A 15,829-nucleotide genomic window follows, 5' to 3' on the forward strand; every position below is an offset into this window, starting at 1 on the left:
CGCTTTAACAGTGCTTGAGCTGCTAGCTTGTTTACAAATAACAGCGAGCCTATATATATATATATATATATATATATATATATACAATTCGATTTTTGAAGAAATACTTGGACTGCTAGCTTGTTTACAAATAACAGCGAGCCTATATATATATATATATATATATATATATATATATATATATATATATATATATATATATATATATATTCGTTTATGTTGTATGTTAGATAAAAATTCAAATGTCATTGATTTTTGTTCTTTTGTTAAATGCTAACATTAGAGCGGTTGCATTATACTGGTAAATTTTCTTAAGAATATACACAAATTTACATATCAGAAAGGATTAAAGAAATTTGAAGGATTCTTTAGAGACATCAAAATATAAGCTCAATGTGGGTATAGAGCATAAACATCTAAAGACAGTTATAGACAAAATATCATTATTTTCATGGCAAGTGTTTGTCTAAGCCCCAATCTATGGTCCTCCTGTGCCAAACTTTCACAAAAAAAAACACTCGACCATCTACAACCACTATCAACAATTTCATCCACTCTCTATCTATACCTAATTCTAAACGCGGATTCCATGAACAAAGTTTTTTTCCTAGAACTACCCACCTGTGGAAGATTGCTCCACTGCATTGCTGCCCAGCTGATTACAATATGGTAGACTCCAAGTCCAATATAAACAAATTCTTGTTGAGCTGTCTCCCTTAAATAATCCAAATTCTACCCAAGCTACACAATTAACAAGTACTACACTACCACCTTACATTCATTAACTCTTATCCTCAAGTGGCCTTCGGGCCTTGATAAGTGGTGACGCCTTTATAAAAAAAAACAATGTTATTAGGCTTCAAAATGCCTAGATACAAAGAATGTTCATAATCCCTTTTCTGAATCTTTATGTAGGGACCTACCAGGGCATATGTAGCTCAACACTTATGGGTGGAGCATAACATGATAATAATGAAAATATAAATAAACTAGTCTGTTTTCATTTTAAATCTAATGCAACCTATGCTAGACGTCACAAATGATGAGAAGCATTAAGCTTTGAAATGCCATGGTATAAAGAATTTCTATAGCCTCCTTATCTCTTTGTTTTCCTTTCTGGACAGACAAATAAATTTTCTATATTCATAATTATTATTATTATAATGTATACATACTAGTGTTAGGGCAATTAATCGGAATCAGAAAAATCGCAAATTCGGGGGGGGGGGGGGGGTATTGGAAACATTTGTGCCTACTTTCCAATGCCAAAAACGATGCTTTTAATTGTAAATTTTTTAAACTTAATTTTGTTTAAAGAAAAATCTTCCACTGTAACAATAAAATAATGAATATTTATTGATTTTAAACTAACAGTAAAACTAAAATCTATAGCTCATCTTCTGCAAGTGTATTTTTACGCTTGAGAAAATGTCTGCATTCTTAACATGTTTTTATGATAATCTGGAAAAAAATAACTCAATGTCTAGAGATATAAAAGAATCAGAATTGGTAATTGTATCGGAATCTAGAAAAATATTGGAATCATCACATCACATACATACACACAGATATATATATATAAATTCATGATGTTTCCACATATTACAGGTGGACAAAAAATTATCTTGGCATTATGAGTATTAAGCATTAAAAAAAAAAAATGCATGTTCGCAATATAAAACAAGGTAAAAAAAAAACAATCATAATAACAACAAAACAACAACAAATTATCGTCGTCATAGCAACACAACTAATAATGTGAAAATAACAACCAAGTAGTATAAAACTGTACTCCGTCTCGACACTGTGTTTCCGCCGTCGCTAAGGTGGCGTCGATACACGCTGTTCTGACGACTACCCAGGTATTCGGTCCACACCTGCTGACCCTGTGGTGCAAAATGGGTGGACTTTAGAGTTTTTGTCTGTCCCCCATTCTTGGTGGTGGTCGCACTATCATTGGAGGAGCGAGGAGGTGTCTGGGAGAAGACGATCAGAGGCACGCTGTGGTTAGAGTCTATGGCGGAAACAATATTCCGTTTCTGGAGAGTTGCATTCTTTATTGCGCTCTGGTTATGCAAAACGGCTTCCATGTTAGTCAAACTGATGTAATCGGGTTGACCGTCACCATCCAAGTCACCAATGGCTCCTAAGAGAGAGGAAATAGAAAACATAACAAAAAAAATATTATGTTTCCGGATTTTTGAGATGAGGATTGATAATTCGGATTATTTGGACTACTGTTCTCATCTTAAGGGTTATTTGCACAACATTTCGGCCGATGTAACCGCAAACGTTTATTGCACTCTGGCTATGCAAAACAGCTTCTTATCAAACACTGAAATCTTTCTGTCAAACTCATGGAATCTATACAGAAGTTCGAATTGAACCTATTTAATACATAATGTAGAAATCGTAAGGATAAAGTAATTCAGAAAAACGTAAATTGTAGCTAAGTATGTTATTTTACTGCCAATAACATGACACAACAATAATAAATGGAAATTGGCAAGTCAGAATCAAAGTTTAATTTATCAATTTAAATGCTGTTTAGGTCAGACTTTGGAAATCCGAGAAGATAACTTTTCTATAAGATTACTATCAAGTTCAGCAGTGCATATTTACTAAATCATCAAATAATTTTTGGAGATTTGAATGACTTAGACTAGTAATAAATACTTACCTGTTCCCTTTCCAACTGGTTTTAGAACAGCGCATAAGGAACCTTTGCCTTTGGCATCCTGAGGTTGGCTTGTTCCAATTGATGAATCTGCTGCAGATACCAAATAAAGAAAGAAGAAAAAAATAGAATTAATATTGGAACCATCCACACTAAGAAAAGTAGAATATTGGAACTCTCCACAGTAAAAAGGAAGAAAACTAGAATTCATATCAGAACTCTTCACAAAAAGAAGGAAGAAACATTAAACTCAAATCAGAGCATCATTTATGCAATTTGAGCAAGAACATAGGTCAGCGTACCTGACAAGTTAAGAAAACCCAAAGTTTTATCTAAGCCTTACTTCTCCATATTGTATTGTTAGTTTCTGGGTAGCCAGATACAGATAAACTGAGAAGAAAATGGACGTTCTAATGTGGTCAGTTTTGATGATGGGCTGAAGATGATCGAGAGAAAAACTAGACATTTAGGATTTCTGATCAAGAATATATTTGTGAGGCTGAGCAGATGAAGGGTTAGCCAGGGTTCAGTTTGAGGAGATTGCCAAGAGAGTTGAGTGCCAATGACTGGGTTTGAAGAAAGATTGTCACTGATGCTGACACGACTGGACAATGATCAACACACTTCATTAGGTATCCTTAGCCGTGATGACATTATCACACACCATCTTGCACAATCATGTTATATGTACATCTATTTTTTTTACCGTAGTGTGACCACCGAGATAATCATAGGATGATGCTCTCAACCTTCATGTTCATAAAAAAAAAAGAACTGATGAAGAAGAAGATTCATATTATTTGGATTCTTCAGATTGCTGTTCTTGAGTTGTATTTTTTACGTTTTGGTTGATGTAACCTTTGACCATCTTCAAGCGTATCTTGTCAAACTCAGGAATCTTTCTGTTGAACTCGGAAATCTGTACGGAGTTTCGAGCAAAGCCCTTTACTCAATCCACGGAGGTAGCATGCTCTTGTTCTGCCAACCATGACTGAGTAGAAGTCCAAAGTAATTCGCAATTGTATTTTAAGTGTAAACCACGTTGAGAATTGAACCTTCAACCTCCAGACGAGTGTAACTTTACAACTGAATTGTACCAACTACTTTATCCACTATGCCACAAGTCTTTGTAGATTAAATAAAGGGTTCTGTTCGAAATTCCAAGCAGATTTTCGAGTTTGGCAGAAAGGTTTCCGAGTTTGGCAGAAAGGTTTCCGAGTTTGGCAGAAAGGTTTCCGAGTTTGGCAGAAAGGTTTCCGAGTTTGGCAGAAAGGTTTCCGAGTTCGACAGAAAGGTTTCCAAGTTCGACAGAAAGGTTTCTGAGTTCAACAAAAAGAGTTTTGAGTTCAACAGAAAGATTCCCCAAGTTCAATAAGATACACTTGTAGAAGGTTGAAGATTACATCGACTGAAACGTTGTGAAAATGAAACTCAAAACAAGAACAGTAATCTCACGAATCACAATAATACGAATAACCAATCCTTATTTCAAAAATTCAGAAACACAAAGACGATATATTAAAAAATATATTTATACTCAAACCATTTTTATTCCATTCATTTTGACAGTGATGAATTTACTTTTACTGTACGCACATAAAAAAACCCGAGAAAACCAAAAATGATAAAGTGTCAAGAAAAAACTAACCGAAGAAGAATTTTTGGGCAATTTGCTGCGATAAAAGAATTGGTTTGGCCATGTTGCTGCGATCTATGAGAAATATTTCCTCTGTAAAAACAGGAATACGACTACTGTTGCATTCCACAACTGAAAAAAAAAGAAGAAATAGGATAAAAAAAAAAAAAATTAATGATCAAATACATTGTGTGAGCAGTAATAAGCATAAAAGGTTTAGTAGAATGATTGATAGGATTTGATGCCAGGATCATTTATAGATAAATAGAACTAATGAGATAGAAAAAATTTGATTGGTTGCTTGGCTGAAATATCAGATTGGTTGCTTGGCTAAAATATCAGATTGGTTGCTTGGCTAAAATATCAGATTGGTTGCTTGGCTAAAATATCAGACTGGTTGCTTGGCTAAAATATCAGACTGGTTGCTTGGCTAAAATATCAGATTGGTTGCTTGGCTAAAATATCAGATTGGTTGCTTGGCTAAAATATCAGACTGGATGCTTCGCTAAAATATCACACTGGATGCTTGGCTAAAATATCAGACTGGTTGCTTGGCTAAAATATCAGATTGGTTGCTTGGCTAAAATATCAGACTGGTTGCTTGGCTAAAATATCAGACTGGTTGCTTGGCTAAAATATCAGATTGGTTGCTTGGCTAAAATATCAGACTGGTTGCTTGGCTAAAATATCAGATTGGTTGCTTGGCTAAAATATCAGATTGGTTGCTTGGCTAAAATATCAGATTGGTTGCTTGGCTAAAATATCAGATTGGTTGCTTGGCTAAAATATCAGATTGGTTGCTTGGCTAAAATATCAGATTGGTTGCTTGGCTAAAATATCAGACTGGTTGCTTGGCTAAAATATCAGACTGGTTGCTTGGCTAAAATATCAGATTGGTTGCTTGGCTAAAATATCAGATTGGTTGCTTGGCTAAAATATCAGATTGGTTGCTTGGCTAAAATATCAGACTGGTTGCTTGGCTAAAATATCAGATTGGTTGCTTGGCTAAAATATCAGATTGGTTGCTTGGCTAAAATATCAGATTGGTTGCTTGGCTAAAATATCAGATTGGTTGCTTGGCTAAAATATCAGATTGGTTGCTTGGCTAAAATATCAGATTGGTTGCTTGGCTAAAATAAACAATTCGATTGATTGCTTTGCCAATAAATTTGATTAGTTGCTACATTGAATAGAACAAAAAAGAAAACAAGTGTCTTTAGATACAATGAAAATAAAATTTTGGTTTTGGATACCTAATGAGACATCTTGGATGTTCATAAAAAAAAGAAACTATTTACTTACCTTCATTTCGTTTTCTGGGATTTTCAGATTCTTTATCAGTACTCTGTAAAATTAATAAAAGTCAAAGTTCAGTTGGTTATCCATTAATCTATTGCGGACTATCATCCTCATCTTTTTTTTTTAGTTGTTGTTTTACGATGTTTCGGCCAACTATTCCTCTGGCTTTCGTCAGGTGGTAACCGCGACGGGATAGGAACTGAATCTTCTAACTGCATTCTCAACAATTACTGCCTTCCATAGTTGTTGCCTCACCAGGTTTTGGTCAACTAAGCCTCTGGTCAGCTTTGGATAGGATTGAAACCGCTATCTTCAGACAATGCTCACCTGGAATCGTAGATAGAGTTGATAGAGATTCAACGTCTATCAACTGCGGCATGATTCCAGGTGAGCATGCATATTTATTATTATATTCGACGGAATACATAGTAATGATTTAAAAAGTTAAAAATAAAAATGACTCATGGACCACCACCAAGAATTGAAACCAAAACATTTAGCTTTCAATTTACTTTTTTCCTTTGACGTTAATGCCTGAGCTATGAAGACATGTTTGCATATTCGTAATGCCGTCATTTGACCTTCACCTGGCAAATTCCATTTTTTAAATTTTCACAATTTTGCACCGACTTTCCTTGACTAAAAACCCAACTATAAATATAACATTTAATATGGGTTCGAATACCTGGTATTTTAAGTTTCATGTCTGTAGACCCAAAACTGACAGTGGAGTTTGGTAGGCAAAATTTTTTAAACAAATATATATACGCATACATAAATATATATAGAAAGCGGTTTGTGTTTACTATAACATTTTTACGCAAATATTACACAAGTATAAATCATGTAGAATATCTGCATGAATATAATTACACGTAATAGTTAAATAAAGATGATCATTCCATAAGAAAACTGAAAAAGCTAATAGGGAATTAATTAAAATGAATGTTTAAAAGAATATGCAAATTAGCTAGATCTTTTTGCAGATGAATGCAATTCCATGACCCATATATAACAAAGTTGCATTTTCTTTTTAAGTAAATAGAAAAAAGGGTTTTTAATATGAATATCATCAATACACAAAAAACCCAAATTTTAGGAATATATATATATATACTAGCAATCGGTGCCCGGCGTTGCCCAGGTGTTTTGAGGTTAATGCTGAGAAAAAAAAACGGTCAATTTTTTAAACTTTGACCCCTATTATGACTTCTTAACATTTATTGTTTAGGGATCAAGTAAAGGTAATAAGTTAGATCCATGTCCAAGGAATCTATATCTAAAATATCACGTGTTTAGACCCAAAATTGTAGGAGGAGTTTGGTAGAGTTCTCAAAGGTCAAATCGTTTGATAGCGAGGCCAAATTTCGCGAATTTGGCCTTTTTTTAAAGCAGTTTGGCCTTCAAAATTTATGTTTGGCCTTTTTCTTCACCGATGAAATCTGGGGACGCAACGGAAATTTTCGGCTAAAAAATGTTGTTACTATGCACATCTATGTATTGAAATACAATTTGTGGCAAAATTTCAGGAAAAACTAATGGATGGTTCTCTCGCAATAGTCCGGACAATTCGCTAAATTATCTCGTCAAAACCTTAAATCTCGAATTTTTTGCATTTTTTTTCGGGGTGGGGGGGGGGCTAATTTGGCATAATAGTGTCCATTTAATAGTATTATCTTGAAAAAATAAAAAAATAAGGAAAATTACCAAAAAAAAAACAAACAAGAACAACAAAAGTGTGCCGTATTTTTAAAAGTTTTATTGCGTTGTTTTTATTTGCTTTTTTTATTTCATCGGTGAAGAAAAAGGCCAAACAGAAATTTGAAGGCCAAACTGCTTTAAAAAAAGGCCAAATTCGCGAAATTTGGCCTCGCTATAAAAAAAAAAATGGGGAAATCCCCCTACTTGAACTTTCTGTTTAATTAATAATGACTCGCTTGTAGCGTTGATTTTTTTCTTTTTTCGCTATAAAAAAATAACTACTTGATGAAATTACGTGATTTTTTCTGTAGGAAAACTTTATCCCATGACGAGTACGTACAATATATATATATTTTTTTAAATATTTCCATTTTTTAATGTCAATGGAAAACTGCACAAGTACCCAAACCCGAAATGTAAAGACCACGAGTGAAGGCGCTTTTTTTTTTTTTTTTTTGGTTTAGTTTCATAATGGCGGCCGTGATGTCGGAGGTTCGATTGTTAGATTGTAAGTTTCGTATTTTTTTAATTTGTAAATCGCAAGTTAGGAAAAAATTAAACCCTTCCAAGATGGACAATAAATCAAGCCATAATACTTTATGGTAAAGGTAAGAGCCTACGAACCATAGTTTTTTAGGAGATGTGATTATTGGATTAACCAATCAGAAATCGTCTGTGGCACACACATCTCTGTTTTTATAGATATATAGATATATTTTTTTTTTTACACAATTTTTTTTTTCTTTTTCTATGATTATTTTTTTGTTCAAGATAAATAATTAGTTATTTTGGTACTTGTATAGTTTAATAACCAAGACATTAAAAAAATCAAAATATCTATAAAAAAAAAAAAAAAAAAAAGTTTAAACTGTATGTATCCGTTATGGAATGAAGTTCTTCGAAAAAAAATTTCACTTAATTTCATCAAGTAGTTTTTTTTTTTACAGTGAAAAAACACGTTTTTATGAGAGCATGTTGAAGTCAGCCATTATGAAATTTATTGAACACGCCATGGGGAGATAACTCCAGTTAAAGAGCAGATACCCCCTCCCCATCTTTAATACTAGCTTTTCTTCCTAAACATCAAACTTTTTGCTCGGTATCATAACAAATTGTTTTTTCGCTGTAAAAAAATACTTGATGAAATTAAATGAAATTTTTTTTCAGATAACTTTGTTCTATAACGGATACATACAATATAATCTATTTTCGATATTTTCATTTTTTAATGTCTTGTTAAACTGTACAAGTACCGTTATTTTTATAATAAACCAATGGTGACAAGTCTTTTCTTAAATCACGTTAGATGTTGCAATTTCATTGGTTCAACATTTTCAGTGTTTACAAACTGTGCAGAAAAGGCCAACAATAGCAATGTCCTTATTCCGCATAAGCACCCTTTTGTTTTTTGTTTTTTTTTTTTTTTTTTTTTTTTAAAATAACAAAGCTTACCTCAGCATGCTTGTAGCCCGTTTGAATATAACCTTTATCATCAACATATACGGAGCTGTTACGACCAAGGACCTTGAAGACAAATGCGTCTCGGTGAACATCGACAGTTTGCAAGCTAAGATCAGAGGTCAACGAAGATAACGATGAGGCCATTTTCCACAGCACTTTGCCATCTTTGCCACTCAAAATGACAACCTACAAATATATGCAAAAGTATCGATGAAAAACAATTTTTTTAAAACTAAAAGCCACTCGAGGATAAATGCTAATAGGATTGTCAGTTCGATAAGGAACAAAAAAAAAATCAAAAAAAGAAAATGTACCTAAGCACACCCAGATAACGTTTTGATACACAAAGGATGACGACTCACCAAAAAAACCAACAAAGAAAAAGATGGAATCGAAGTCAGCGAATCTTTGTTCAATAAAAAGCCCAGTGATTGGCTGGTGAAAACTAGGGTGGAAATAGTAAAGCATCTAATTGGTTAGTGAGAAAACTTAATCCCATTGTTTTCTGCCAATAGTGCAGTTAATGTGATATGAGTTGAACCCAACTTGTTTGTGTCGAGTTTAGTGCAAAGGGGTCAAAAATATTTTTTTTATATATTTTGAAGTAGCGGAAGTATTGCATCCATTTTACGCTTCCATATCTCAACTAACAAGGTGACATAAATCAGATTTGTTAACTCTGGATCAGCAAAAGATTGCACCGAGAGATTTGCAAGCGCCATCGGTCAGGTTTGTGCATTTTGAGTACGAACCGGTTAAGGGGATGTTACCACCATACACCTTAATATAAATAGAGGATGCACATGCGTTTCTAATTAATCAAAGAGAGTCAGTTTTTGGCAGTAGAGTCTGCAGTCAGTCAGTCAGTCGAGTCGAGTTTCAAGTTATGAGTCAGTCAAGAAATGAGGAAGAAGACAAAGCTTAAGATGAAGAAGGAACAGCTGATCACATGTGGAGATGTTATTGCCCTTAGGTGGAATCGAAAATAAAAGGACTGCTGAATAAAAACCCCATCGCATCTCTTGTTTGTGCTTCAGTCTTATTTTCAGATTCAGGTTTGGCTCGTTTTGTTTTACGGCATATCAACCCTTTTCGGGTTATTTAATGCTGAATCCAGTTATTTTAGAGACAGTTTTATGCTTCAAGTTCTTTATATCTTTAAATATTTATTTGTAGAGTTTGGTTTGGTTGTTTTGTTTTAGGGCATATCAACCCCTTTTCGGGTTATTTAATGCCAAATCCATTATTTCGGAAATAGGTGATTTTAGAAATGTTGCCTTCAGTTATTTTGTAGAAAGTTTTTATTCTTCGAGCTAGGTAGAATCAAATATCAATGTCCCAAGTGCAATTTAGGTTGAAATTCTAAAACCTAACAAGAATTGACAGATTTGAAATCCGAATTCAACCAAAAGTACCACGCTACGATAAGTATCCGCTCTTTGGTGATGTGATGACTCGTGATGACTTTGGTAGGGTTACTCTAGACCAGTGGTTCTCAACCTTTTTTTTTTTTACTCATAGACCCCTTTTCCCTTCTTTTTATCTTGGTGGACCCCTTCATAACTATTGGTCAAAAGACAATCTTCTATTTTTCACTAATATAAATTTTGAGGGTTTAATAATCAAAGGAATAGTATATGATTAAGCTTTATTTTTAAATGAAAACTAATTTAATGCAAATAAAGTATTCTACGCCAACTATAATAATAATGATAATAAGTAATAATAATAATAATTCTGTGGACACCCAGAAATATTCCATGGACCCCGGTTGAGAACCCCTGCTCTAGATGCTCTGAAATCTTTTTTTTTTTTGCTGCTTCTGTTGTTTCATCTTATATTTGATCATTTCATTTTTTGTGGGGCATCCTGTATATTAGTCATAAACACGTTGCTTACTACATTTTACTAAGGAGAGGTGGGGAACAGATAAGAGATTGTCTTACCATTGAATACTTATAATCTGGCCATGTGCCGTAATGCCAATGCATCATGAAATCAAGATGCTGATCATCATTGAAATAACCAGGAGCTGGAATACTGTAAAAAAAAAAAAATAAAAAAAAATTTTTTTTTAAAATAAAAAAAAATAAAATAAATAAATAAAAAAAAAATAAATAAAAAAAAAATAAAAAAATAATAAAAAAAAATTAAAAAAAAATAAAAAAATATAAAAAAAAAAATTAAAAAAAAAAAAAAAAAAATTTTAAAAAAAAATCATTATATAATAAATGTAAATGTATATATGTTTGTCTCATTTCATTAATTTCACAAGAAAATTTAATTTCATGAGCAAAGTAGGAAAAGCTTTATCTCAATAATCTATATCTATAAATATAAAAGCGAAAATGTATGTATGTATGTTCGCTTTTTGTGTATGTCCGCAAAAGGATTTTTTTTCGGCGACTTCTCGAGGCTGTCGCTCATTTTTAAAACTTTTTATATTACGTCGAAATCATAATATCTACGAGTTACGAACTGGAGTCGCGTGTGTATTTAATTTGCTTGACTTTTTTTCATGAGCAAAGTAAGAAAAGCTTTATCTCAATAATCTATATTTATTTATTTTCATAATATAAATCTCACCTGTCTTTTTAAATGTATATATGTATATATGTGTTGGGGTGAAGAGGTCTCCCGTAAGCCGTGTTGAAGGCAACCTTTCTAGGGGAAGCAAATCTCTGATTTAAAAAACCATAAAGCGGGAGACCAGTACCCGCATTAAGCTGGTCTGCAGTTTAATTTATTGCTGGCTATCTTGCTCTTGCTTGTTGCTGGATCTCAACATTTTGAACTGAGAGAGATTTAGCCGTCGTACAAAGCTAAGACTGTAACATCATCTTTGTATAGATACTTCCTCGGGCATTTGGGCTCATGGTCTTTAAGTGTCTGAGGGAGTGGCACTCGTCTGGCAAGACGTTGCAATCATCATGTATGTATGTATGTATGTATGTCTGCCTACAACTTTTGATAGAGGCGACAGATTTTCACGAGATCAGTATCGTTTTGAAGCTCAACCCTTCGGACAACAAATATTGAAAAAATTGGCTAAAAACATTAATTCCTTCATTTTTCTACAAGGAGGGTTGTTATTTTTTGCATCGCCATTTTTGCAAGTCATCATATCGGTCGGAATGACTTTACTAATTTCAACGTTCTGAACTTCTGTTCGTGTCATAGAGTAGGGGTAAGACGTCAGGTTTTCTTTGACTTTCATTTCCGCCTTCGTATCACGAGTTCAAGCTTACCTGCCTACTATTTTTATTTTTATTTTTTTTTTGCTCAACACACACCTCCAAACACCAGGCACCCAGGCTAGTATTTAATAGAGAATTGGCTCTGTAATGTAATAAATATGAAATCTGCATGAATTAAGATATTTAAGCACCCCCTTGCTAGTCATATTCCTGTTCGCTTGTTCGGGTTAATATATACAAAAGATACATTGGTTTATAAATTGATTTTAATACTAAAAACGGACTCTTATATACTTTTATTCCTGTATGATTTCTATATATACTATTTATTCCATTCAAGAGGTTATGTCATTTGCATATTACATTAAACAAAACCTGTTTTAATAATTAGCTGTGTGAATTTTTAATGGATATTAGTAATGGAATTGTTTTAAATACTCTATTTAGAAATATTATACAAATTTGATTTACAAGAATACAGCGGGAAAAACTTGAGTCCTTGTACCAGAAAAATATCCAGTAAATAAAACGTTGTTTAGTAAATCGTTATTTTTTTGCATACACCAAACATGGATATAAATATCGCTAAAACATCTGCTGGATCATAAGCTTCATTTCGGTATCTTACTTGCCTGGGTGGATTGCCTGTAGGCTGAGATAAATCGCATCACACACACACACACAGACATTAGGAAAATTTATAATAAGATTTAATTGATTTTTAATTTAATTTACATTTAATTTAATTTATTTTTAATCATTATTAAAACCAACATCAGCTCCATTTAGAAGTTTTCATTTAACGTACGAGTTATTTCCCTCATTATGAGATTTTATTTCCGTTTGAATTTCACAGATGAAGATGACTATATTCTATGCTTCCAAATATCCTAAATATGGTCAACTTTCAGGAACATTGTAACAACTTGGGATATTTAGTGTATCTTAAATCGTATGTGACTAAACCCTCTGCCCGCCAATATGTTTTTTTACCTGCTAACGCCGAATATTAACAGCTAGTATAAGAAAAAAAAAAAATTGTTCTTTTTTATTAGGTTGGTGCAAAAATAGTGTTGTTTTTTGATGTTCAACTTCATGTCAAAAGACGACATTATTTTTACACCGACCTAATAATATAAATATAAAATATTATTCTTCAAACAGAATGAAGGACAGGAGAGAGAAAGTTTTGTCTTCTTTTTTTATTCATTTTTTTTTCTGTTTTTCTTTTTTACTTCGGAGTCACCACTTACCAAGGCCCGAAAGCCACTCAAGGATAAGGGTTGATGAATGTAAGACAGTAGTTTAGTAATCATTAATAGTAATCATTGTAGATTTGGTAGAATTTGATTACTTATGGGAGACAGCTCAACAAGAATTTGTTTACATTGGATTTGAAAGGTACCATGTTGTATTTAACCCAGAAGCAGGGCAGTGGAACAGTGTTCCACACGTGACAGTTCTGGGAAAGAAGCTTTGTTCATGGAATTTGCATTTAGATTTAGACACAGTTAGAGAGTAGGGGATATCGTATATAGTGGTTATAGCTAGTCGAGGGTTTTTTTTGTGAAAGTCTGGCAAGGGGGAAACAAATTGGAGTTCAGTTGAGCTCTTGTCATGAAAATAACAAGAGAGTAGAGACAGGCTCACAACGTCTCTTCTGTGAGAAAGCGATTGCAGGGAAGAGAAAAGGGCATCACCTATTAGGTTTTGAACTCTAACAAGGCTGGATTTTTTAAAAATGATTTCAAGTAGTTATTAGCAGATTTGGTTTGATCGTTTAATGGCATATCAACCACTGACCGGTTATTCAATGCCAAATAAAATTGTCAAATGCAATTCTATAGGCTGACCACGTCCTACAATGCTAGTACATCATGAAATCTAAATTCAGATTAGTGAACTAGCCAGAAGCTGGAATACTGTGCAAAGAAAAAAAAATTCATCTATATATCCATAAAAGTGAGAATGTGTGTTTGTGAGAAAAATTCTCAGCCTATATACTCAGCAAATTTTTTAACTACAGACATGAAATTTGGTATATAGTGTATTCAGACATGTGGGACACTTTTTTTTTATTGGTTTTCATCTTGAAAATGAAAAAAAGGGCTGCTAAGGGGTCAAAATTGAAAAATTGGTATGTGGCGGTCGTTGGATTTTTATCTCTTTGTTAACTATTTCATGACTGTGCATACGCGAATTGTTCACATGACACTTTCCTTATGTTAAGAATAAGTAGGTTTGAAAACACTTTTAAAGATTATGGAAAGCTAGCCTACTTGACTCACTGTCTTTAGGTTTTGGTTTCAATCTCTCAAGTATTTTTTTTATTTACAAGAATTGAACTGTTTAGAAAAAACATAATACTCACTAACACATCCTGCCTTGACAGAGTACAAAATAGACTTCGTGGCTTAGTGGGGGATGCCCTTTTCTCTACCCTGCAACCTCTCTCCCACAGAAGAGACGTTGCGAGCATGTCCTTGTTTTATCGTTATTTCCATGGCAGATGCTCGTCTGAACTCCAATCTCTGGTCCCCCCCCTCGCCAATCTTTCACGAAAAACACCCGTCTAGCTGAATCCACTGTGAAAAATTTCCCCCACTCTATATCTGTGCCTAAATCAAAACGCGGATTCCATGAACAAAGCTTCTTTCTTAGAACTGCACGCCTGTGGAACTCTGTTCCGTCTGCCTGCTTCCCTCCGGACTACAACTTGGATGTCTTCAAGTCCAATGTTAACAAATTCCTAATGAACCGCCCCCTTAAGTAAACACTTCAGCAAATCTCCTCACTAACGTAATGTACTTGCAATAACCCTTATCCCTGAGTGGCTTCCGGGCCTTGATAAGTGGTGATCACTGTGTAAAAAAAAATTTAAAAAAATCCCATAACTAATGTATATTGTAGCGTGTAAAAGACTTACAGAAACAAACGTTGTTAAAACTCACATTTAGAATAATAATAGATGGAACGAATGCATTAAAGTTCGAATCTTAAAATAAATATTTGTTTGTGATCGACAAAAATAACTTGTTTATCATCTTTTTTTTAATACTGGGCAACGGTGGGTACATCTGCTAGTTATATAATAAATGTAAGCATACGCGTGTTTGGTTTGCTTATTTAGATGGATGCAAAATAAATGTTGATTATTTACCTGAAGGATTCACATTCTGAAAAATTTGCTGCCCATTTCTTTTGTAAAGTGTGCCCATCATAAAGAATGACTTCTCCATCAAAAGTACACATCAAGATGTCCATTGTTTTGTCGTTATCTACATCGACAATCACAGGAGGAACAATCAGACCTTTGCTCAAACTCCTGAAATGAAAACATGAAAAATACATTACCACTTTCTCGTTTTTTACAGTGGACATAATAATAATAAATATATATGTATATGTATATATATATAAAATAAAAATTACAATTAAATTTACCAAAATGATCCAAGATGGTAAAATTAAAGTAAATTATAAATATTAAAGCATTAATATTTATAAAATTATCTCAGCCAGATTTTACCGTCACTGGATTTTTTTATCTTCCACCAGAATATCCATTCACGTGTAATCACCTTTTTCTTCACCATATTCCCTCTGCTTCACTTTTTTTTGTTTTCAAGTAAGATCTTTGACTAACTTGTTGTTTCATCAAATACTTCAGCATGCAAAATCCGATCCCGCATTTTGCTAATTCCTACCCTCTGATGAGAAGGAAAGTATTTCTTCGAAACTCTGCGGATTAAGGACTATCCATATATCTAGTGTTTCCTTTTCAGATTAAATATGTTTTTAACTCGTTTCAAAGTGTTTTTTAACATATTTTATTAACTGTTTGCTTATATATATATA

General features: G+C 33.4%; 1 protein-coding gene across 2 annotated transcripts in view; it reads right to left on the bottom strand.

Moving 5' to 3' along the window:
* Positions 1-252: 252 nt before the first annotated feature.
* Positions 253-15,829, bottom strand: part of LOC145266583 (uncharacterized) — a 67,071-nt gene continuing 51,494 nt past the window's right edge. For both annotated transcript variants that reach the window (XM_080122425.1, XM_080122426.1), the window contains exons 8-14: positions 15,132-15,296; positions 10,721-10,814; positions 8,766-8,960; positions 5,616-5,658; positions 4,326-4,445; positions 2,681-2,770; positions 253-2,146 (exon numbers count right to left, since the gene is read on the bottom strand). In XM_080122425.1, coding sequence (XP_079978551.1) covers positions 1,737-2,146; positions 2,681-2,770; positions 4,326-4,445; positions 5,616-5,658; positions 8,766-8,960; positions 10,721-10,814; positions 15,132-15,296 — 1,117 coding nt within the window. In that variant the 3' untranslated portion in view covers positions 253-1,736. The remainder of the gene's footprint in view (positions 2,147-2,680; positions 2,771-4,325; positions 4,446-5,615; positions 5,659-8,765; positions 8,961-10,720; positions 10,815-15,131; positions 15,297-15,829) is intronic.

Source organism: Euprymna scolopes, chromosome 41 (genome assembly GCF_053919585.1).
Source record: "Euprymna scolopes isolate OS-2025 chromosome 41, ASM5391958v1, whole genome shotgun sequence".
In the NCBI taxonomy this organism is placed as follows: domain Eukaryota; kingdom Metazoa; phylum Mollusca; class Cephalopoda; order Sepiida; family Sepiolidae; genus Euprymna; species Euprymna scolopes.